Source organism: Porites lutea, chromosome 4, assembly GCF_958299795.1.
Source record: "Porites lutea chromosome 4, jaPorLute2.1, whole genome shotgun sequence".
Lineage (NCBI taxonomy): Eukaryota > Metazoa > Cnidaria > Anthozoa > Scleractinia > Poritidae > Porites > Porites lutea.
In genome coordinates, this window is record NC_133204.1 from 47,973,651 (window position 1) to 47,996,351 (window position 22,701).

General features: G+C 38.3%; 2 protein-coding genes across 5 annotated transcripts in view; both read right to left on the reverse strand.

Moving 5' to 3' along the window:
- Window positions 1-230: 230 nt before the first annotated feature.
- LOC140933884 (uncharacterized) lies at window positions 231-12,915 on the reverse strand. 2 transcript variants are annotated; one of them, XM_073383550.1, is made up of 12 exons: window positions 12,764-12,915; window positions 11,099-11,269; window positions 8,946-9,045; window positions 8,316-8,424; window positions 8,100-8,143; window positions 6,773-7,206; window positions 6,540-6,606; window positions 5,732-5,777; window positions 5,401-5,447; window positions 5,061-5,124; window positions 3,990-4,061; window positions 231-1,434 (listed from the first exon to the last, which is right to left on the reverse strand). In XM_073383550.1, the coding sequence occupies exons 2-12, from the start codon at window positions 11,232-11,234 to the stop codon at window positions 1,306-1,308; spliced, it is 1,248 nt and encodes a 415-aa protein (XP_073239651.1). In that variant the 5' UTR covers window positions 11,235-11,269; window positions 12,764-12,915; the 3' UTR covers window positions 231-1,305. The 2 variants fall into 2 exon arrangements, with proteins under 2 accessions (XP_073239651.1, XP_073239652.1); XM_073383551.1 differs by lacking the exons at window positions 8,316-8,424; window positions 12,764-12,915 and having other exon boundaries at window positions 11,099-11,240.
- Window positions 12,916-15,185: 2,270 nt separating this feature from the next.
- The window catches only part of LOC140933885 (uncharacterized), a 46,467-nt gene continuing 38,951 nt past the window's right edge, over window positions 15,186-22,701 (reverse strand). For 2 of the 3 annotated variants that reach the window (XM_073383553.1, XM_073383552.1), the window contains exons 3-12: window positions 22,360-22,459; window positions 22,104-22,218; window positions 21,711-21,772; window positions 20,703-21,196; window positions 20,447-20,555; window positions 19,856-19,898; window positions 19,071-19,126; window positions 18,513-18,576; window positions 17,816-17,872; window positions 15,186-16,815 (exon numbers count right to left, since the gene is read on the reverse strand). In XM_073383553.1, coding sequence (XP_073239654.1) covers window positions 16,693-16,815; window positions 17,816-17,872; window positions 18,513-18,576; window positions 19,071-19,126; window positions 19,856-19,898; window positions 20,447-20,555; window positions 20,703-21,196; window positions 21,711-21,772; window positions 22,104-22,218; window positions 22,360-22,459 — 1,223 coding nt within the window. In that variant the 3' untranslated portion in view covers window positions 15,186-16,692. The remainder of the gene's footprint in view (window positions 16,816-17,815; window positions 17,873-18,512; window positions 18,577-19,070; window positions 19,127-19,855; window positions 19,899-20,446; window positions 20,556-20,702; window positions 21,197-21,710; window positions 21,773-22,103; window positions 22,219-22,359; window positions 22,460-22,701) is intronic. The other variant, XM_073383554.1, reaches the window with a different exon arrangement.

The following is a 22,701-nucleotide window of genomic DNA, read 5'->3' on the forward strand; positions in this document are numbered from 1 at the left end:
ACTCTGAACAATCTTTGTAAATTATTATATTTGTAGGAATAAAATCTCTGTAAAATGGAACTGGCAGGGCATTGTGAAATCTCTGTAAATTGGTATAAGCAGAGCATTATAAAATCGCTGTAAAATTGTATAAGCAGGGCATTGTAAAATCTCTGTGAAATGGAGTAGTATAAGCAGGGCACCATCGTTATTTTGATTATATTTATTTTGCGTGGAGAGGACACCTTCCAAAACTGTAATTCTTTTATGAAAAAGAAAACATCAATTGATTTACATCGCCAGTGAACTAACACAACTCTAAAAAAACCTGACTGTCTATCCTCCTTCTCGTTGTTAACTGTTGAAATGTATTTGGTCAAGCGAGAAACAAACTAATATATCTTGTGTGTTCAACTAGTAATTGTTAACGATACATAAAGTGAATAGACCCTATTCACGATGCTCGCATCTTTGAACGCGCTTTAGAATTGCTGGGATAAAATCAATGTCACGTGGTATTCAGGCAGGAGGCAAACAAGTGGTAAAATATACCAATACGAGTGATCACTACCGAGTTTGTTCATTCTCTCAAAACGAGGCTGCGATTTTAGTTTTTGAAACTACACAGTTCAAGTTTCGACAAGGTTTACGTCATTGTTGCTGCTGTGAGGTCATTTACGACCGCTTAACGTGGTCCCAACAAGTAATAAAGGTAACTTCCACCCATATTTTAAGTGTTGAAGTTAAACATGTCTTCATTCTTTTTCCGTTGTCTAAAAAAAAAAACAAATTCGACCGCGATTTCTTGTACTACTAGTAGATTTCATCACTTGTTGGACCTCTGAGAAACCACGTGTCATCGCTTTTATCCCATCAGCCGTAAGCGCATGCAAAGAGGTCTATTGAGAGCAACTTGTAGCCTCCCCTTCCCCTGGGAAGAAAACGTCGCGCAGAGGAAGAGGGCTGGGTTGGATTGCGAGGGTACGTCTAAACGTGGGTTAGTAAAATGATCAATGGACAGAGAGACAATGAATATCCGGTGTAATACGGTGATTTCTTGGGAAAAGAACTCTTGCTCTGTGACGTCCAATTACGAGACCTTATGACATACAATTACATCCGCTCGGTTGCTTCAATGTTTACAAAAGTGCTTTACCAGGCATTTTATGAACAAACCAGTGTTCGTTTTCATTCATCTGTCATATGTGTCAAAATTTAAAACTCACGTCTTCAATTGAAATACTTAATCGCACGAAGTGACCATTTCTCTTATCACTTCTTAAGTACTTCCATTAAAAACGCATAATTCTTGATACTATAAACAATTTAACGCTGATAAGGAGAACGAAGTTTGTTTTCGGAATTTGGTAGCTGGTGTTTATAATAATGACCCAGAACTTGTGAAATTTCAGCAAACCATGGTCCGATTCTATTATCCAAACTGTACCCGACACCCTGCAAAAACAAAACAAAAAAAGAAAACAAGGTAAAAAATCAAGGTATTATAGGAAGCAAGTTGAAATAAACGGGGGCTCTTGTCTACCTTTCTTTCCAAACAACGACGACATATAAAAATGAAAAGAAAAGGTACGATTGCATTCATAGAGACAAAGGTCGTATGCAAAGACATTTGGTGTACTACAAAATAATGCAATCAACTCTTTATTATTAGGAAGCCACACTAGCTACCATTCTTCAATATTTGTTTTGACTCCCTATGCAAGGAAGAAACCGTTCTCATGAAAAAGGACACGTCTGGTTTCAACAGTCTTCGTCTAATCTGCTCAGTTCTAGCATATTTTCGGGCGTGTGTAAGCAAATAAAGAAAAGTGGTCTGTGGACACTAAGGTCAGCCTTTAAATCTCATTTATTTTACATCGCTTACGAATTACGAGCCATAAAATAGAACAAAATAATCGAATTATTTTAAACTTCTCTGCTCTGACTTTTAAAATTTGTTGTTTTCATCATCTTCTAAGGTGTGGAATTTACTCAATAGGACCATTTATACGAGGAAAAATAAGACGCGTCTTACATAAGACGCGTCTTAAATAAGACGCGAACTGTACCATTTATACGAGCATGTCTTATTTCAGACGAAATGTGCCGTTTATACGGAAAGTTCGCGTCTTATTTTTCCTCGTATAAATGGCCCTAATGATGCTTCCCTGGGTTTGGCCAAGCCGAAAGGAAGTATGGTCCCGAAACGTTGATTCTTTCCAATATGGCAACGTTGCCTACTGAAAACCTGCCACTTTTGACTTGATTCCAAGGTATTTTAAAAGATTTTAAGACAGAATCCTTCAGGAAATTGAGTAATTTTAACTCCAGTGGACAAAAACCTTGTATCAGAATAACAAATATTTAAACAATATCTTATTCCTTTTTTACATTTTTTAAAGGCCAAAGACATCATTGAATAGGGCCATTTATACGAGGAAAAATAAGACGCGTCTTAAATAAGACGCGAACTTTCCGTATAAACGGCACATTTCGTCTAAAATAAGACGCGGCTTAGTTAAGACGCGTCTTATTTTAGAACAGCCCTTAACACCTGTTCTTAGATAAGGCGCGTCTTAGCTAAGACGAGAAAAACGTCGTATAAATGACCTTCGCGTCTTACATAAGACGCGAACGCATGGTACGCATGCGTTAAATTTTGGCGGGAAAATTTTCGCGCCTTGTTGGTTGCCGTTGGTACGGGCAACACTCACATGAAAACGAGTCTAGAACAGAAATAAGACGCGAACCATTTATACGAGCTGTTCTTGTCTTAGATAAGACATGCTCGTATAAATGGTACAGTTCGCGTCTTATTTCAGACGCGTCTTATGTAAGACGCGTCTCATTTTTCCTCGTATAAATGGCCCTAATAAATCATCTGTAGTAACACCAAAGAAAATTTCTCATGGAAGTCCCAGAAAATGAAAGCCAAATTTCACTAGAATTGTGATTACAAAAGTAAAATTCTCAAAATCTCATGTGTAAGATGTAATTTTGTGAAATTTGACATACATTTTCTCGGGCTCCCATAACAAATTTCTTTTGGTGTCATTACAGATGATTTATTCCGTCTTTAGCCCTTAAAAAATGTAAGAAAGAATGCAATATGCGTTAGATTATTCCGGTACAAGATTTTTGTCCACTGAAAATCAAAATTACTCAATGTCCTGGAGTCACGAGGAAGCATAAAAACATCAGTTTGTAAAACGGTGAGTAATTATAAGGGCTGCGAATCGTGTGTTTGTCCGACTATTAACTATAAGAAGAGGAACGTCCGTTTATTTATCTCTCATCAATAATTTTGTCGAAAGTTTAATTCTAGGGAATTGATAAATCAGCCCTTACTGGACGTAGGTACCAAATTTTCATTAATTTATTGACCATAAGGATTAAAATCTCTTAAAAACAATAAGCCACGGTTTGTATGAAAAAAATGTAACTAAAACGAACCTTCTATAACTCAAGAGGACAATAGAGCAAGGGACTGTTTACATATAGAAAAGAAGATCCTGGCACCGGGACGATGCTACAAGGCGGAACACTGCTTTACGTTGGGGTTAAATGAAGACATTTTTTGTCCGTGTGGTGCCCAAGTAGAGAAGGTTCGAGAAGGAATTAAAAATGGTGGGCGACAAAAACAAAAATGCCCTTCTGCTCTCTTTACTGGTGTCAATAACTACCTTTCAGCAGAAATACCATGATAATAATCAGCTCGCGGTAACGAAAAACGAAATGGTCGGCCTTCTTTTTGCCATGATTAGCCACTGAACGACCAGCCGCCATTTTTGTCTTGTTTTGTCCCTACATCTTCCTAGCCAAGGCAGTTTAAATAGTATTAAGATCTTCCTAGGAAGATCCAAGCGCTTGATTGAAGTGCAATCTGCCTTTGCCTTCAAACCCGAATACAGAAAACATATGGTGCCATGATGATCCGCCTTCTAGGGTCTTGCTGGTGCTAGGATCTTAATTCCTCCCTCCATGTAAACTTAAATGAGCACAATTCTAACCTCCTTAAAGAATATCCTGTAGTGCCTGATAAGAGATGTACCGTCTTCATTCTTGTCTCGCACTGACAAAGACTAGAAAGAGCGGGAAAATTAAGCAAAATCAATAAATACAGCTTGAAGAGTAATCATCAATCATTCTCAGTTTACTCCACTACTAGAGTTGTAAATTACATACATATAAAAAAGTACAGATTTTGCGTTCACCTGCTACCAGTTCAGCAACAACCCAAGGGAACAAAATTGATGGGTAGGCGGGTGTGTACGTTATAGGGGGCGAAATTTCTGGACAAGTTTCAACTACCTAATATAAAGTGCCACAATAAAATTGGCGGTCTTTCGTGTCGTCACATTACCTTTTAAGGGAACTAAGGCCAAGCCAAACGTCGAACTTTTCATGAAACGAATCAAGCCTAGTGAGTTCAGTTCATGGAAGTTCGACGCCTGGCTCAGTTAACTGTTCGTCTGAATGAGTTCGGATCGTCCAACAACTTCTATCCGTCTGCTTCAGACAGATATAACGTTTGAAGATCGTCTAAGGATCAAACGTCGATCTTCACATGCGACGAACTAAACTGATAAATCAAAAATTTATATGATAAGGTATATTTAGCCTCGTTCGTAAGAAAATTTTTACTGATCTTACTCAGTTGATTAGTTCGACGTGTCTGAAGTTCGACGTCTGATCTGACCCAACAGACGATCTCACATTTTAATTTAAGATCGTAATTTAGGTCGACCCAAATAAGACTTTTTGGCTCGTCTCATGAAAAGTTCGTCGTTTGGCCTAGACCATTATATCAAGTATTATTATATTATTATTATTATTATATTAGTATTAAGTGAAAGAATGACGATATTGGCTACTCCACTAAACCACCTTTTAATCTGATATATTGCTGTTTTCAGTATTGGTTGTTTTAGAATTTGTAACTTCGGGGTAAGAACAAATTTGAGTCAGGCTCTCAAAACGAGATCCCGGTTCATCATTTTCGCACCTCCAGCCAGCCCTCTCCACAAATCTTTAATGCTTTCACTGATTAATAGAACCAACACAGAGAGCTCAACACTTACCTTTCCTGATTCTGAATTGCCGGGACGTGTCAAGTATGTTCCTAACAACTCTGGTTTCAAAAGTCTGAAGAGGAGCAAAAAATGCATGGTGATTTATTTAAAAAAAGGTTGAAAATTGAAACAATTTTTCAAGGGCGAGTTTACTGATATGCGAACATTTACGTGCCTCAGTTATTTAGTGGAAAACCATAAGTGCAAACTTTATTATGACTAAGACTTTTCAGACAAATGCCATGCTACGTGCAGGGCTGTCCTCGTAAAAAAAAAACAATTTAGTCAAGGCGCAACTCTTTGTAACTGTCAAAGCACATTTTCGTAATTTAAACTAGGAAAACGATACCTGCTTGCCGTCTCTTTATCTGCGTCCCCCTTAAAAGCTTGGGAAACCTGCAATGCATTCAGAAAGCTATCGTTAAAAAGTGTTGCAACACATCATCTCTTCGGAATCCTACCCTGAGCAATTCCAAAATTGACTGGCCTTACTACGTTGGCAGAAGGAATGCCTTCATTGCCTAGCGAGTGTGTGTAAAGCAAAGGTCCGATCACCTACTTGAGCTAGCTGTTCAAAGCGCTCGGACAAATAACTTCATCTGAAGTCAAGATCAAATTATGCTAGGATCATGATGAGGTACCATTCTTTAGAAACTAAATTACAAATAAGGCCAACTCACTTCAACCTGTTTCACTTTGGCGTTTTCACATCCGTCTGGGGGACACCTAAGAATGAAATTGAAACGCAGACAGATAGATACAAGAATCAATTTTTTTTAACGGACAGAGGAAGACACTTCTATTAACGGGACTATTTTTCCAGCAAACGTTGCTTTACGCCACGACAAACGCAAGGTGCATATCGGGGATTCCATTCCCCTCCCTTACGGACACTCCATTCCCCTTCCCCAAGAGTCTGAATGGGCGTACGGGAGTACGGACGTACTAAACGCTCCACTCCCGTACGAGTGTTCATCAGTAGTCAATAAGTAATAATGTGTCATACGTAAAGGCTCGAAAAAGTCAGTATTTCAATATGGACAAAACGCAAGTGAAACCATTCCCTAATTTCACAAGTATAACATGCCATTACTTGCTAATATCATGGGTGACAAATTACACTCGCAATCTTGGGTTTTTTACTTGTTTATCGCATCGAGAACTTCACGCACTAAAAAGTTAATTTTTCTGAATTTTTTGACAAAACATTTTCTTGCCTTGATGTGCTATTTCGTGTGTTTAGGTTTTATAAACCGTCTTTTAATTCCTTGACATCCTCACAAAACTTTAAACTTGGACGCCATCTTGACACTGAAAAATGCCGAATGTTGCCATGGCAGTTTTGTAATTTCACAAATTAACATAATTTGTCACCCACAATATTATAATGATTATAAATTAAAGAAAATGATTTTCAACGAGTGAAAAAGGCGAACGCTGCAAGTTCCAGTAACTGGAGATTCTAATCGCAGGCTAGTGAAGTTGTACCTTCCGTGTGTGTTTGATCTCAGAGGATTAGATGCAGCAGGTCTTGGAGAACGCGGAAGGGCAGGGGCTGAAGAAAAAAAAAGTGAACACAATACATTATTATAAGTAGGTAAGAACCAGTCACGGCTTGTCGTACGCAAGTGCTGACTGGTCCGTCGTCTGGTAGGAAAATTAGTCCAAATGCCTTGTCTACAATTCATTCCAAAAGTGCTTAAAAATAAATGATTAATTACCTGTTTCTTGAATATGACCTAATTTGTTGCCTTGTTTATTGAGCTGTTTTACCACACTGTCAAATGCTGCTCCTGATTGTTGTACCCCTAACTGAGACTCCGAGAAGCTTCTTCTTGCCTTTGTGAGATGTCCAAGCTTCCCTCCTCGTGCCTCCGGTGCCTCTGGAAGTGGACGGGGCAGAGTTGCGGGCTTTTTATTCACGGGGTTGTTTTGTTTGGGTGGGGGAGGTAATGGTTTGCTTTGCTGACTGTACTTTTCCGAGGGTTCAGGGGGAAGGGACAGTGAGTATGGTCGTCTTGACGACGGTTCATCAGGAAGACGGGCTGGAGGCCGTTCAGGGAGTCTCCTTGAAGTTGACGGTGGAGGAGGCGGGGATCTTTGGCTATCAGCTTGTGGTGGGTAATCAATATCGCAGTACGCATGACTAGTTGGACTGTTGAACATGAATGCCATTTGTTAGTAATTGCTTTACTTGGCGTTGGTGCTTAAATATAGAAAATTAAACCACTTTCTCAGCTTCCTGGATTCCCTGTAAACTCTGCAATGATACCTTTTGTTATTATTATTTTAGGAGGATAATGTCCTTGAAAGTGCTCTGGGAAAATAGCTTTAGCCTGTGTGTACAGTTGCCCCCTCCCCTCCAATGAAATCGAGGGGGGGGGATGTCTGTGCACAGGCTACCTTCGACCAACTAAAGTCAACATTAGATCCCATCTGCCGTAGCCCCTTTCTCCCCTTATGAAATTAACTCAAGGTAGAACTGTTTTCTGCTTTTATATCACACTTGGATGATATTTCAAGCTAGAAATGTTCATGGAAGTGCAAGTCTCGTCAATTTGAAAGAAAAAAATTGATATGAAGAGCAGTAGGATTCAAACCCACTATCCAGAAGACCCAGTATAGCACACTAACCACTAGACCACCTAGGATTTGTTGGATGGTGAGGAAACAATTCAAGTACATATAGCACTAACCCCAACTTAAAAAAGGAACCTTAACCAGTTTTAACCTTAATCAGCCGAAAAGGCAGTGCTTAACTCTAATCACCTACTCAGTAAAGGCAATCCTTAACCCTAATCTGTAAAAGGCAGTGTTTAACCCTTATTAGTAAAAGGGAAAACTGCGTTGTGTAAATTTCATGAGGTGTCCGAAGGCGCTACGGGCCATGGGATCTAATGATAACCTCTAACTAACGAAGCGACAATTTCATTTCTCTTGCGTGTTGGCCTTGGTTTCATGGGTTGGATGGAGACTGGGAACAAAGCAGATAACAGGTTACCGGAAGTTACCGGCCACTAAAAGTCTTTTTCATTTTCGGCTACTTACTTAATATATTCCTCTTTCTCTTTCACAATTGCATCCATCCATTTCTGTAACAAAAAACAACAACAAATGTCCAATTAAAACAATTTAAATTGAAAAGCAATAATACTACTAGCTACAGTACCATAAATACCACGTTGAACTTAAAATACCCATAAATTCAAGACATTCAGTACATGATTATAAATAAAACAGAATAAGTATTTATTAATAAATTACCTTTAAATCATATTCTGTATCCACAGAAAAAAACAAAGTTTTTACTTCTGCTGAACTTATCAGTTTAAAAACCCATGGGTATTTGGTAACTTCTTGGGCATGACATACTCTGCACATAAACACAAAAGACGAGTAGTTTAAGAACACATAAAGAACAGATATTTTTAATGTTGGTTTTCACTCTAAGGTTACGTCCACACGAATCTGGATACGTGAACTTGCACAGTAATTTTTAGGGAGTTGATAGTTCAAAATGCCGTCGCCGTTTAGCATTGACCACTCCGGAAAATACCATTACATACAGTGATGCTCTTTGTTTGTCACCCCAAAATTTCGCATACACATTGTCTTCAGTTTCTTTTGGGAGTTAAAAAATCTTGAGGTGGCAAACAAAGAACATTACAGTATCTTATGGTATTTTCTGGAGGTGTCTGAATTGCACGATGTTATTTTATGTTTGCGTAGGTATATTAACAAGAGCTTCGCTATTTATCTCATTTTAAGTAGCCATTCTGTATTAAGGCTTCCAAACATCAAATTGTTGGCTTAGAGAAATTTCGATCGACCTTCATTCCTGTACATATACCATTAAAAGATTTTAACGAAAGGAAAATGCAAATCATGGTTTACCTGTAGTTCTCTAGTGAAATGGCTTCCGTAAAATTTTGAGAATCGGGCTTCTTGAACAAGTATAAATATCCTGTTTTCAGGATCATATAAAACCAGGGCCCTATAAAAAAGGAGAATTGAGGCGAATTGTTAATTAGGCTGGTTCGTAAGAGTCCACAGCAGTAAACACGATTGTGTCGCCTTCTCTAGAGTGAAAGTTAGAAGAATATTAATAAGGATTGCAATATAGGCCATTTCTAAGTTTTTCCTTTAAAACCGTTAGTTTTACAAGGTTTCAAAACTTGTAACAGTTTTTCAAAGTGCTTTTTTGTTGTTACTTAACCAGTGATTTCTTTTACAATGTTAAATCCGGTAGAGAGTATTTAAGGGGCTGCTGTTCATTGGTTTATTATTTCCTATAACCCGACGCGCCTTTTATCGCCAATGAACTTGACGTTACCGGGAAAATTTACTGGTTGTAAATGACAAAATCACAGCTTACGAAACGTATATCAAACAAATATCTCCCCCAAACCATTTTATCAGGGCATAAACAAACAATATAAACTATTAGCCTAACAAGTTTTCAAAAACCGCAACTGCAATCCGCCGTTTATTTTGCCATTCGTGCCTTCCTTTGTATTTGCTGTTGTTATTCACGTCTTTTTATCAGTTTAGAGTTTATCATTTCTGTAATGTTTTTATAGCCTGTTGGCGTAATTAATCAAAGTAAATAGCAATCTGAGGTTATCCCAGGCCGGAAAGTACAGTGTAAAAAATTGCACAGTCATCTTCAGCCGGTATACGAGGAAGTGACCAGCTGCGTAAACGACGCTGAAACGACACTCAGATGAAAAAGAAATTTGACAAAATTCTCAATTTTCTTTCTTTTAAACTTATTCTTTTATCAATTAAGTGACTGCAAAAAAATCTGAATTGCAGAGTAGGGCTCGATAATTTTTTTCCTATAAATGCGACTTTGTGGCCTGACATTCAACCAGTTGTTTCCAGCGCAATGCGTTGTCATGACCCGTCTCTATCGTTGCTTGGCGACATGGCAGCGGCCTTTAAGTACAAGAGTAATCATTGCCATCCTTATAAATGTGAATGTGTTTAATTTCATATACCGTACGCGTAGAAATGCGGGATCAGGGGATCATTTCACACGCGAAACACGTTCGGCATAGCAACTAAGCAGTCGCCCTCTAAAACAAAGCGAAAAGTGAAAAAGAATCATGCTTAAACTTCGGACCAAAGTGAAAAAAAAATATCATGCTTAAACGAGATTCGAAACCATGACCTCTGCGATACTCGAGGTGCAGTGCTGTAACGTCGATCTTAGCTGCGCTATCAAGCCAGGCACTCTTTTCACCCCTGCTTTAAGGCTAAATGTCTTTCATGATCACGTGCTAAATCTTACTGAGGAACCATTTCCCATGTTCTCCGAAAAACACACTCTCTATAGTCGACTTTACTAGACCCTACAACTTGCTTATATCTGAAAATATTTAGAAATTTCACATGTGAAAGGTTAAGCCAACCTCCAAAACACAAAAGTTATAATGTAGCTCATGTTCGATATTTTAAAATTCTAACATGACTCCGAGGCTTAAGGGTCAAAATAGCAAATTTTTCGGGACTTCGTTGTCTCGCAATTCTCAGAAGAGACTTGAGCACGAAGAAAACCAAACCAAACATTGAAAAATGACCAGAAAGCCTCGGAGTCATGTTAGAATTCAAATATATCGAACGTGGGCTATTACCACTCGTGGTTTTTTTGCGAAATATCACTAAAAATCATGCTATTACCTGAATTAATTCATACAGAAGTTAATTTTTACTTAATTGGACTATATATATTTCCACTAGTAAATAACCGTCAACCGTTAAAGCTACCACCCCATTGACACCCTCTTAAAAATTTAACAGTTTTTCGAAGTTCATTTGTTGTTTGTATCATTTTTATAATGCTTGCGAGATATAAGTCTTCGACAAGAAGCTGTCAGTGATTTTGTCATTTTCGAGCTTTTTTTTTTCTTCTGCGCAGCATAAGTAAGCGCGGTTATTCGCAATACACTATACTGTAACAAAATAAAATAAACGACCGTGACAGAGCCCCTTTAAGGAATTAACTCGACTTCAACTGAGTTAAACCAATGGCAGATAGAACTTACATCCATCGATTTTCTTGACCACAGACAGTAATCCGGTTCCCCCGTCATCTTTTCTCAGCCACCCAAAAAGACTTGGAGCTGTGCTAAGCAAATCAGTAGCGGAGATATTGGCAAAGTTTTCTACAGCTTTAGCCATCACGTAGCTCAAGTGGCTTAGCAGCTTGCAAAGTCCTGAAAGAATAATGTCCCGTTAGTAAAATCCAGCTAGTGGTCTATTATCAACGCTGCGTTCTGATTGGTTGGGCTACTACTAGGCTATATGTTATAGCCTACTAGTAACGAAAAGCGTGCGCTCTTTTTGGCGGTAAAAAAGGATTAAAGTCTAGCTTTAACTAGCTAAAATTGACCCAGAGCCCATTCGGGCGCGAGGAATAATTGTTAAATATTTATTTCAGTATTATATACATACTGAGAAATACTCACCAAAAAGTTGTGTTGTATTTCATAGATGATCAGACACCAAGTATATAATGAGAGCCAGTGCTCTTTATCACTGTTGCTAGTAATGATGTGATGTCATGATCACTGACTAAATATTACGCCAGTCACCATAAAATATAATAATAATAACAAAAACTGTATAAAAAGGAGCATAATTGACCGAAAGTAACGAGTAAATCTTTACCGCTAAATGCTTTTTTTGTATCGGATTAATTTAATTACTAGGTAAACCTACCGACTCTTTTTAAAAATCAGCCGAGTCCGCCCACTCCGCCGGGCCAGAGAACGAAGTGTAGCTATCACCTAACTAAGACGTAACTTTAAAATCGATTATATTAAAAGACAGATATTGATCTTCAATACCCTCCTAACAACAATAAACAAAAAGCTAACGAAACAATGGTTTCTAAAACACTAGAAGACGGGTTTAATCTCAGAGAGACTGCATGGTGACTACACGATCAGCGTGATTTATGTTTGCGAGCCTAAAATGATTACAAAGCAAGCAGGAGCCGGCTCCTGAAGCAAGTCATTAGTAAACAACCTAAAGTCACGCGACTACCAGAGCGAGGCAACATTAACTTTAAGTCCAAAATAGCGGCTATCAAAACTTCAATAAATTAACTACAGAAAGGTTGTTGCAACTTTTTATCGATCACAAATCACTGTAAGGACATGTAACATGGAACGTCCGTTGTCAAATCACGCGATCCTGCCTAAGAATTACCATTCAAAGGTCTTTTATGATGATCAAAATGGCGTCCAATTCAAGAATTTCCACCCGGAAGTATGTTTCCTCGCACCGTTTAAACTAAACTAAAATTTAATTGCTGTTAGTGATTTCGATGTTTGTTTCATAGAAAACATAAAAAATCAGTTCGTGAACCAAGCAATATCGATTTAAACTGTGATACTATGGGCATCAGGCACGCTTTGCGTACTTAAGATGGCATTAATAAGTTTAATCTGACGAAGAGCGCCGCACAAAATATAATTTAATAGCCCATGCATATACTTAAAAGTATACTGGACTCTTAAAATACGAAGCAATCTAAAAGAAACTTTAAGAAATCAATATTAACCGATGTATCTTTAATCAGGCTTTTATCTAACTGGAAATATTCACGCTCACTTCGGTCAAGTACTTTCCTGAGCTGAAGAAGAGATCGATAAATATTGTCGGATTAGTATGGGCAAAAGAGATGTAATTGTCGAGTTGCTTACCGTTTTTTCTAGGTTGTGAACGTAAAAGCAGATGTCCGCCATTAACGTCAAATATTCACATTTTAGTCAGGTCAGCTAGTCACCTGGTTAGCGAATGTTAGCGGCGATAAACACAGACTACGCTACAGTCAAAACGAAAACCAAATGTGCCTGTAAGGCGACACTAAGCAAATTTATGTTCACAGCAGTAGCTTTGCCAAGAGAATAAATTTGAAAGGTCATTGGCTTAGTCGAGGTCAAAATTAACATGACTGCTAAATTGTTGGAGCGTGGAATGAAAACGACTTGTTTGCACGAACAAACTTCAAATTTCCCAAAGCACGTTTATCCATGAAATAAATAATTAAGATTTTATGATAAGCCACAACCTGTCAAGCGGAACCCGGTTTTAAGTTATGTTCATTTCGTTCTTAAACTATTTTTCCCTCTATTTTCTGTAAAGCGAATCTGCCATCGAGTCGGGACTCTTGCTTGGACACTTGCAAGGATTTCCCTGTGCAGTAAAAAGCCATGCATTTTTGGTATTACTATGAAAATGTTTAAGGCCCTTGCACACATTTTGTACATTAAAAAAAAAAGAAAAAAAGGAAAAAGAAAAATCAGTTCCGCCCATCATCAACTGAGACTAACCTGGCGCGCCTCCTGCCCGTTAAAATGAGCACGTTTCACAACTTGCGCTTCTGATCTGCTACAATTAGATATCCGTTTCACGTATCAACCATTCAGATTAAACTGATTCTCTTATCCCACATCTCGCTAAACCTATGTAAATGAACAAATCCAAATTGCCACAACAAACAAATCCTTGCGTCCTGGAGCCTGCTTCTCGAAAGTCCGGTGACTTTTCGGACCCGGAAAACTGTTTTGTATTTGTTGTGTTTTCATTCAAGACAAAAGTTTCGATAATTTTGAAAATAATACAATGAAACTATCGGCTAACGAAATAAAACTGAATGGTTTGCGGGCTAGGAACTGTGCCACTATTCAACAGGCTTTTTTGCTTTTCGGGCCCAAAAGGTTTCCGGGTCTTTCGAGAAACTGCATATCAACTACTCCAAATCATTGTAAAAAGAAACAAATCCTTGTGTTCTTTTTTCTTATCCCGCATCTCTTCTCACATCCCGCCAAACCTGTAAATCAAAGCTTGCAACAAACAAATCTTTGCCTCGTTTCAAGTCAGTTGCACTGATAGCTCAGTTAGCTTAAGCTTTAAACTGTTTCGCAATTGATTGCAGCATGACAATAGGGTATTATTTAGATGATCAAGCACCGAGAGTACGGGTAATCGTTCGGGAACGCATCGACTATGTTGCTGAGTACCCTTGAGCCTTTCTCCTCAGCAGAGACGCTCACTAAATAAAAGAAAACCTCAGGCAATTTTTGGGTATAGCGAAAACGTCTTCTCTTTCTTCTTCCAATAGTCCCGTCTCCCTCACATCCATTAACGGAAGACCCCCTGGGTACCGACTCTCACCGTACCATTTCCAAACGGTCTGGCGAATGCTGGCTCCTGATTGGGCACAAAAAATGCTTTGTATTATTTTGCCCAATCGGCGAACAGCATCTCGAATTCTATTCGTATGTTCGTACACGACGGCTATTTTCTCGCCATACTTGTCTGATTCGTTCATCAAGGTTGTGCGTGCAACGGAAAGTTTCATTTTCTACTCTCCTAACAAGAAACGAAGGAACTACCGATGAGTCGGAAAACATTTCGGATCCTATCAGCAGGAGCATTCCTCACCAGCTAATACACAATAATACAAAGCATTTTTGGTGCCTAATCAGGAGTTAGCATTCGCTTGACCGTGTGAGAGTCGGTACCCAGGGGCTCTTGCGCCCGTGCTTGAAATCTTTCGTCGCGCCTACGTTTTTTTCTCCTTGCCCGACTGACTGCCCCTGGTTCTCCGAGGATGACTCACGGCCGGTTTTGTCTCGTCACGAAAAGGAGCGTTGCGTGATGGAATAAAAACGGAAGCGAGGGAGAGGAAAGTATCCCACCGGCACGTAGCCGTCCTTTGTGTCACGCAACGCTTCTCTGATATAATCCGATATTTCACTCAGCACAGGTTCCTGGTGGAACCAAGAGGACGTGTCCACGGAGGAGATCGGAGCCCTCCTTTATGTCGTCACGCAACACTTCACATAAAATGTTCCCAGACAGCCAAAGTGCACAGCCAAATTAAGAAATTCCTCAGTGGTCTGACCTAATGGATTATAAAGAAAAACCACGTTTGCATCCATCCCAGTCAGTCCTATAACTTATAAGGACGGAGGAGGATCTCAAATTGATCCGTTTCAATGCCGAGGCTACGATAAGCAAACTGAACAGGTCACATCGTGGAAAGGTAAGGCTGACAGTCCACAGCCTTCGACCAATAACAACTCATACTGCATGTCTAGGACCACAAAACCACAACACTTAAGAAACAAAGTTTTATTCGCAGTGAAAAATATACGTATTAAATTATTCGTTACTTTATTACAAAAATATATCTAATCTTTACGAAATTCAATTTCTTTAAAACAATAACGCATTGCAGCTTTGCTACTTCTTGTATTGTAAAGAAAAATATAATACTCTGAAACTTCTATATTTATTACAAACGGTATCTTTAAGCTTCAAAACTAAAAAGGCAGCAGAAGACCCGTACTTCCCTTTGATCAATAATACTATTAAAATTATAGTACCTAAACGATTTAGAACAGAATGGGTACCAGCCCAAATTGAGCTATTCAAGAATTTTGTTGACAAAAACACCTGAGTGTACGAGCTTAGAATTTCAGCTCGGTCACGTCACTAGGGCTCTAATTAAGGAGGAAATATATATATATAGACAACCAATACAACGTTGTGGACAAAAAAAAGCAAAAAAGAAAAGACAAGATTTTTAAACTAACCCCTTTAAAATTTACTTAATTTGATTTTTTATAAGTACTTTTTATTTTCCCCGGCCTAAGTTTTAATTGTCACTTGGATATGTTGACGTGGTTCAATTTTCAGCATCCGTATTTCAAATTTTACCATCTTTTGTTTAACCCTCTAAAGCCCAAATACCTTTTTGGCAAAATTAAGAATGAGGGTGGTATTGTTAATCTTCCTTTGTATTGAAGTTATTACTATAAATTTGGATATTTAGAACGAGAAAAATATAATTTAAGCTAGGATAAAAGTGAAGCATTTCATGGAAGTACACTGTAGACAAGAAACAATCAAAACGTAGGCGTGAAATGGATTTTCAGGAAATATATATCTAATTATTCAACCTGAACTACCATTTAATGATAAAATATGTATACTTTTAATCGAAAGAATTCCTAATGCTCATTTATTCTATGATCATATGCGTAGTATATCAAATAAATTATTAAAATTATTTAATCATACTTTTACTAAATTACAGCACTGGTATTACACACCATGCATGCATATATCAATATTATCTATCGCCATATTTCATAGGCTGAAATGTCATACGTCTCCACTCCTTAAACCATGGGTTGGGGGGTGGAGATGTATGACATTTCAGACTATATATTTCACTGTTATATTATTCAACTTCCGAAGTAAAGTTAAGTCCTTTTTAAAAAAAGATGGTTTCTGAAATTTTCTGAGTTACAAGCACTTATGAACGTCTTCAATATGCATACAATGCCGAATAATTACTCCCCAATAGCAAAGGGATGGCGGGGATTTATGGAGGCTTGTTTCATATATAGGAATATCTCAGACTCAAGCAGCGAAACAGATAAGAACATTCGTCAAGATAATGGTCCGAAATTACGACATATTAAAAAACATGTCAAGTCATACAAAATTAAAGGCTTTTGGACATAATTAGGTCTATCTATAAGTCCCCGGCCTGCGTATGAACAGTCCAAGGATTAAAATAGTATAATATATAAAAACTATAGGGCCTACATTCGTGCTACTTGTAAGGCTTTATAAGTTTGGCATCACACCTAGGCAGATTAACCTTGTGGTAATGCGATAATAATGCTTCTAGTTTGTCAAACCGTGCTCCTTCGGGATCAAGAGCGTAGCCCAATTCCTGTGAACAAGACCATTTCGCAAAAAAGACGATTAGATTTTACCTCTTACACGCACAGCTTTCATTCCTCACTATAGAAACGAGAATGCACCTGGGCCGAGTGGACTTTCGCAAAGACTGATGGGATTGTTACTATGGACGGGGAAAAAATTGGCCAATAGCTGACCAGCGCCTCCCATCCCAGAAACAATTGCGGGACGCATTTCTGCTCCAGTACCCTTCTCGTTTCTAGAGTGGCGAATTCTTGCTTTGTGTACTAATGACACAAGTCTAAGATACAAGAAAGGGAGACGGAGATTTCATGGGTGATCGTCAACTCAAGTGCTGAAAGCTAGTTGCAGGATTTATATAACTAAAACTAATTGGCAGCTTGTGTGGTAGGTGTTTGAGGAGGAAGACAATTTGAAATCAAACACCAGAAAGTTCAGAAAAAATTCCAAGCTCAAAGTGAGATTCGAACTCACGACCCTTCGACTGTGTTCCAAGGAAATGTATCAGAGCATGAGAAAACAGTCGACATTTCGCGACGCGACCGACGGTTTTCCCGCAAAATGGTGCAAATTTTGAACCAATCAAAGGCACTATCCGGATCAGGGTAGTGCACGTCATCCTTCCTCAAACGTCATTCGTCCGTCGTGAGATGCATCTGGGACTTGTTTAAAATCGACCATCCACCAGCGTACATTATCATTTGAAAGAAGGAGACATTAAACGCCAGAAGCCCAGAGATTCACGGTGCCTGGTTCAAATAATAGCGAGCTTAAGCAACGACGACGGCGACGGCAACGAGAACGGCAAAAAAAACCAAAAGGTTTGGAATGGCAAAACAACAACTTTGCACGTGCATCACGCTTTTTTGTACATTTCTTTGCCGTCGTTGCACTACTACCACGTGAAAGTGCCTAATAGTCCAGTTTTGAGTTCGCTATGACCGTTAGAAGGGGGCAGTTGTTAGTATAAACATGTCGCTAAAGAAACACCAGATGATGGCGACACCTACCTTTTCATAAAATATCATGTAATGTCTGACTCGATCCCCAGTCCACACTGCCAAAGCCTAAATAAAAAAAATAGTTTATTTCTATTAACGTACGTACGATTTTTGGAAGTTGTGTTTGCACATTTTAGTGTAACGACAAAACCTCCCCAACTAACTTTCCGTCGGACCCATCAGGGTAGCTAACAGTTTCAGTTAAGAGGAAAAGGCCACCTAAAACTTTCGAGGCGACCAAAGTTTACCTAGGACATCCGAACAGATAAATATATTTTATAATACTAGGGCCACTTAATAGCTAAACAGGCTTCTAAAGCATAGAGAGTCTGAAACACTTCTGATGTATTTGGACTTGGTGGTTGGGTGCCTCTGAGAAGTGAAGAGGAGTCTGGTTCTCAATAATTTTAACTGTTATTGTTTTGAGAAAAATATCAGGTACTATAATTATGGATCACTGCGCCTGTTTTGATGTAATTGGAGAATGAAGTCACACTCAGCTACAGAAAAAACTCCTGACACGTTTGGCGGGCCAACGGAGATGGATGTTGGCATCATCTGATGAAAGCAACTGTGACGATTACTCACATCATATTCACTGCAATGCTAGCATATGATGTTTCTGGTAAATCCTGCCAGCAGGCTGAAGGCAAGCCAGTTACAACAGAATTTATTTTTGCTTGAAGAAATAAACACTGATCCTTACCCGCTTTGACTGAGCATTTTGACTTTCACGTAAAAGATAAACTCCTAATTTGTTTTCCAGTAGCCTATGGGAAAAAAAAAAGTACACGGAAGGACAAAAAAGTTGGTGAACAATGCGAGTTATTCCTTACAGTGTACCAAGGACCAACTCAACCAGACTTAACACAAATATACAGTCAACTCTATCCTAAATGACACCTCGATAAGACAGACACCTCCCTAAAATGGACACCTAGAGATGGTCCCTGCCGTTGTCTTTAATCATTTTCATCAACTGACTCTCTATGAAACAGAAAGCTCCCTAAACACGTGGAGTTGGTAACTTCTTTTTCCAGTCATTTTCTTTTGTTTGGTGAGTCAGACACCTTCACCTTTTTCATATCAGAAAGAGTTCGAAAGTATTGCACTGGATTGCGCAGGGCTGAACATTTTATACATCTTGGTTTCCACTATAATGACATGTTATTCTCAGGTTTCTTTCCTCGACCTGAATTCTACAAAAATTAGCATTTATTATTGGTACTCAGTCTAAAAAGACAAATCAAGGATTTCTTCTTACTCGCTAACAGCTGTCTTGTCCAAGTTCAGTTTCACAGCAGAGTCTGGAAGCACATTCTATAAAAGTCCCAGGGAGAATTATGAATAATTTAAAAGTAATTATTCGTTTCATCATTCAGCTGGCCATAGAGTATGGATATTTGAGGGATTTAGGTCACTGTCTACTTGACAGAAGTGCTGTCCATTGGCTACACATGCTGTCCAAAAGCTAGAGACATGGTCAAGTCAAGAAGACCTGCCGGGTAGGGGTTTCAATGACTTTTTCCATAAAGAGCTGCCGAAGGTGGAATAGTCGGCTTTGATTAGGAAAAGGGCTAAATAAGAGGCCTCTTTTCACTAAAACTTCCCATAACAGATAGTGGTAAGAGGCCATGTAGGTGATGGTAGACTGGGCTATGTGGGTATAAACCGGCTATTGTTAATGCAAACCCAGCTGTTGGGCGTGTATTGTAAGTTGTCCATCAAAGAGAGATAGAGAAGCTGATGTTTGAATTAGCTCTGTTGAAAGGCTAGCAGTGAATACTTCAGCTTCTCTATCTCTCTTTGATGGACAACTTACAATACACACCCAACAGCTGGGTTTGCATTAACAATAGACAGAAATTGATTTTCATTGTTGTTAACAGCAGTAATAATGTGACACAAGGCCATCAGGTAACTGTGCTGAAATACTAAATTCACCAATGTAACAGTTACATGTAGTGATACTCCTCACAGTTTAAATGAACACAGTCATGTGCTGCAGGTCAACACCACAAAAATAGTTATATTTCACACCATGTTTACCTCAGAGCTGTGATGCCGAAAACTTTTTCCATCTGGGTATCCCCTGCAATGGCAAAAAATGATGTACATGTAAGACAATAAATTTTAATTGCTCACAAAAGGAGGTACTATGAGAGATATACACTGTAAGACAAAAGGAAGTAAGACAAAAAGAAAAAGGAAAGAAAGGGGAAAAGAAAGGAAGGAAGAAAGGGAAAGAAGGAGAGAAAAAAATGAGAAATTAAAGGAAAAGTATAAAACAAGGGGAGAAGAAAAGGAGGTCCAAATGAAGAAGAAGGAATTAAAAAGAATGTAAAGTAAAGACTACGAAAGGACAAAGGCAAAGGAAGAAAGGTTCAAGAATGGTAACAAAGAGAAAAGGTGGAATTGAGTGTGTGAAGAAGTAATTGGAAAGGAAGAAAGGTAGGGAGCCAGAGAGAAAAGGAAAGGGAAGGATAAAGGGGTAGGAAATGATGAAGGGGGGGCACAGACAGTGTAAGGCCCACCTAATAGAAAGGATTGAGTTTGCAAGGATATAAGGAGGAAAGAAGCTGTCATTTCTAGTGTACTATTAGAAATGGAACAATAATGTAAACTTAACAAGTCCCTTACTGGACAGACCTTGAAAGGCTCGACTTTTTCTCTTCATCAAATAAATCTTCTGGGGTGGTGTCTGGAACAATATCTAGGTAACCTTCATTGATTTCCTCGTCATCTTCGCCTACCAGTTAAAGAAAACAAAACGTTTTTATTATTTTTTATAACTGTATTAATGGTAACTAACAGAAGTTCTATCATGAAGATAGTACACAAAAAAAAAAGACATTTACAAAATGAAAGAACCACAAACTAGGTATTTGAATCATACCTTCAAAAGCATCTGTGTAGTTTGGAATGGGTTGTGGAACACGCTTTTCAAGAGATGGTGGGCGTGGCAATGGTTTAGGTTTAGGTTTAGGTTTAGGCAAAGGTTTGGCTGATCTCACTGCAGGATTTCCACTCGCTGGCTTTGTACCCCTTGATGGTACTGCAGGGGCAGCCTTTGTTGGTAAAACAGGGCTTGCTCCTGGTGGCCGTGATCTAACTGGTTTTAATGACAAAGGATTGTCCACTGGTACTGTATCAGATACGTGATATGGTAACACAGTTTGTGTTCTGGGTAATAAGTGCGGTGGCCTTTTCTTAATGTCTCGTTGATCTATTTCAGGGGGAGGGCAGTACATTGGCCCCGAATCTGCACATCGTCTTGGAAGGCTAGGTGATGGTCTTCCAAATAAAGCAGCAATTTCTTCTGGGTCAAATTTTGGTTCTACTTCTGGATAGCAGTATTCAGGTCCATCCTCAACCTCTGTTTTTTCAGCTCTGTGTTAGTTTAAAGATGCTAAGTCAAAATAGTGGAAAAATATTTTGCCTGGGTGTTATTGGTAAATGCATCAATGGCTAATAATAAAAATTCTCTTATAAAAAAATATTAAAAGAAATAATAATTAAGTCATATACTAAATAAAATAATAATAATAATAATTAAGTCATATACTAAATAAAAAAATTCTCTTATAAAAAAAATATTAAAAGAAATAATAATTAAGTCATATACTAAATAAGAACTGGAATAATCTTTCATTTGATAGGCAACACAGGATTGTGTCAATTTAATAGACACTTTGAACCATGATTAAACAGTCAAACATGTTGGTTGACAGTTACTGACAATTAACTTGAATAAATGATAAGCGAGCACCCATTACAGATAAGCCATACCCAGCAATAACAATGGAGGTCAACTACCTTAGTTAATATTAAAGCTTTTAACTTTTTTCCACAAAATCAAATAAATAGACAGAATGTGTTTGATTCACAATGAATCATGACTTACGTGTCTTTTTTGCCATTACCGCAGTAGTCTTCCATCTCCTTAGTTATATGCTCCATCCATTCCTGGTAGAAAAACATAATGGCTTTGTACAGAGTATTTCAGGGACGTTTATATGACAATGCCCTGTATCGACTCACACAAAGCTCCGCAAACAATAACAATTATTGGAAATGAGTCCTGCAAAGATACAGTGGTTTCAAGAACTGGTAGGAAATATTGGATTGGAAAAAGTTATGACACATCAGTTGATTATTATACCTGAGTTGGTTAAATTGTACGTCCTCTGTCAGCATCAACAAGAGAACATTTAAGCTTGAGTGCCAAAAGTGTTCACATACCCAAAAAAAGGTACCAAATCAATGCTCGTGTTCAGGTTACTAAGATATCACTTACATTCATTTCCCTTTCAGAATATGCTGAAAAGTAATATGTTCTCTTTTCTGGTTGTATGTGGGCTAATTTAAATGTCCACCCATATTTTGCGCTTCTCTCAGGAGCAGGTGACAGCCTACAATGTACATAAAAGAAGGAACAATAGATTTCACCCATATTACTGATTGAAAATCTTGAAGGTCAGTAGTGTCAGTGAAAGCGTGCACTGTATCTAGCTGCAATGTCACATTACATGTTTTCTCATTGTAAACTTTACCTGTATCCACCAAGTGAAAACTTTCCAGCAGTTGATGATGCATTAGCATCTTTGTAATAGTACAGGCAACCTTTGTGTAAAATGGTATATCTGTCATGCCCTACAAAGGTATATTATTATGAGAAACAAATGCAAAAAAAGTAAAAAGTAAACTAATAGAGAGAGTTAACAAGGAATAATTTTGTGTTCACTATATAAGTTACTTCACCCTATAATCAATTTAAATAATGGACTGAGTGTAAGAGGTCTTGAGGAAACCCATAGCCCTATGAAAACACTGCTAGTTTAAATAGTCAAGTAAATAAATAAAAAATTAAGTTATTTAAAAAAAAAATTGGTGTA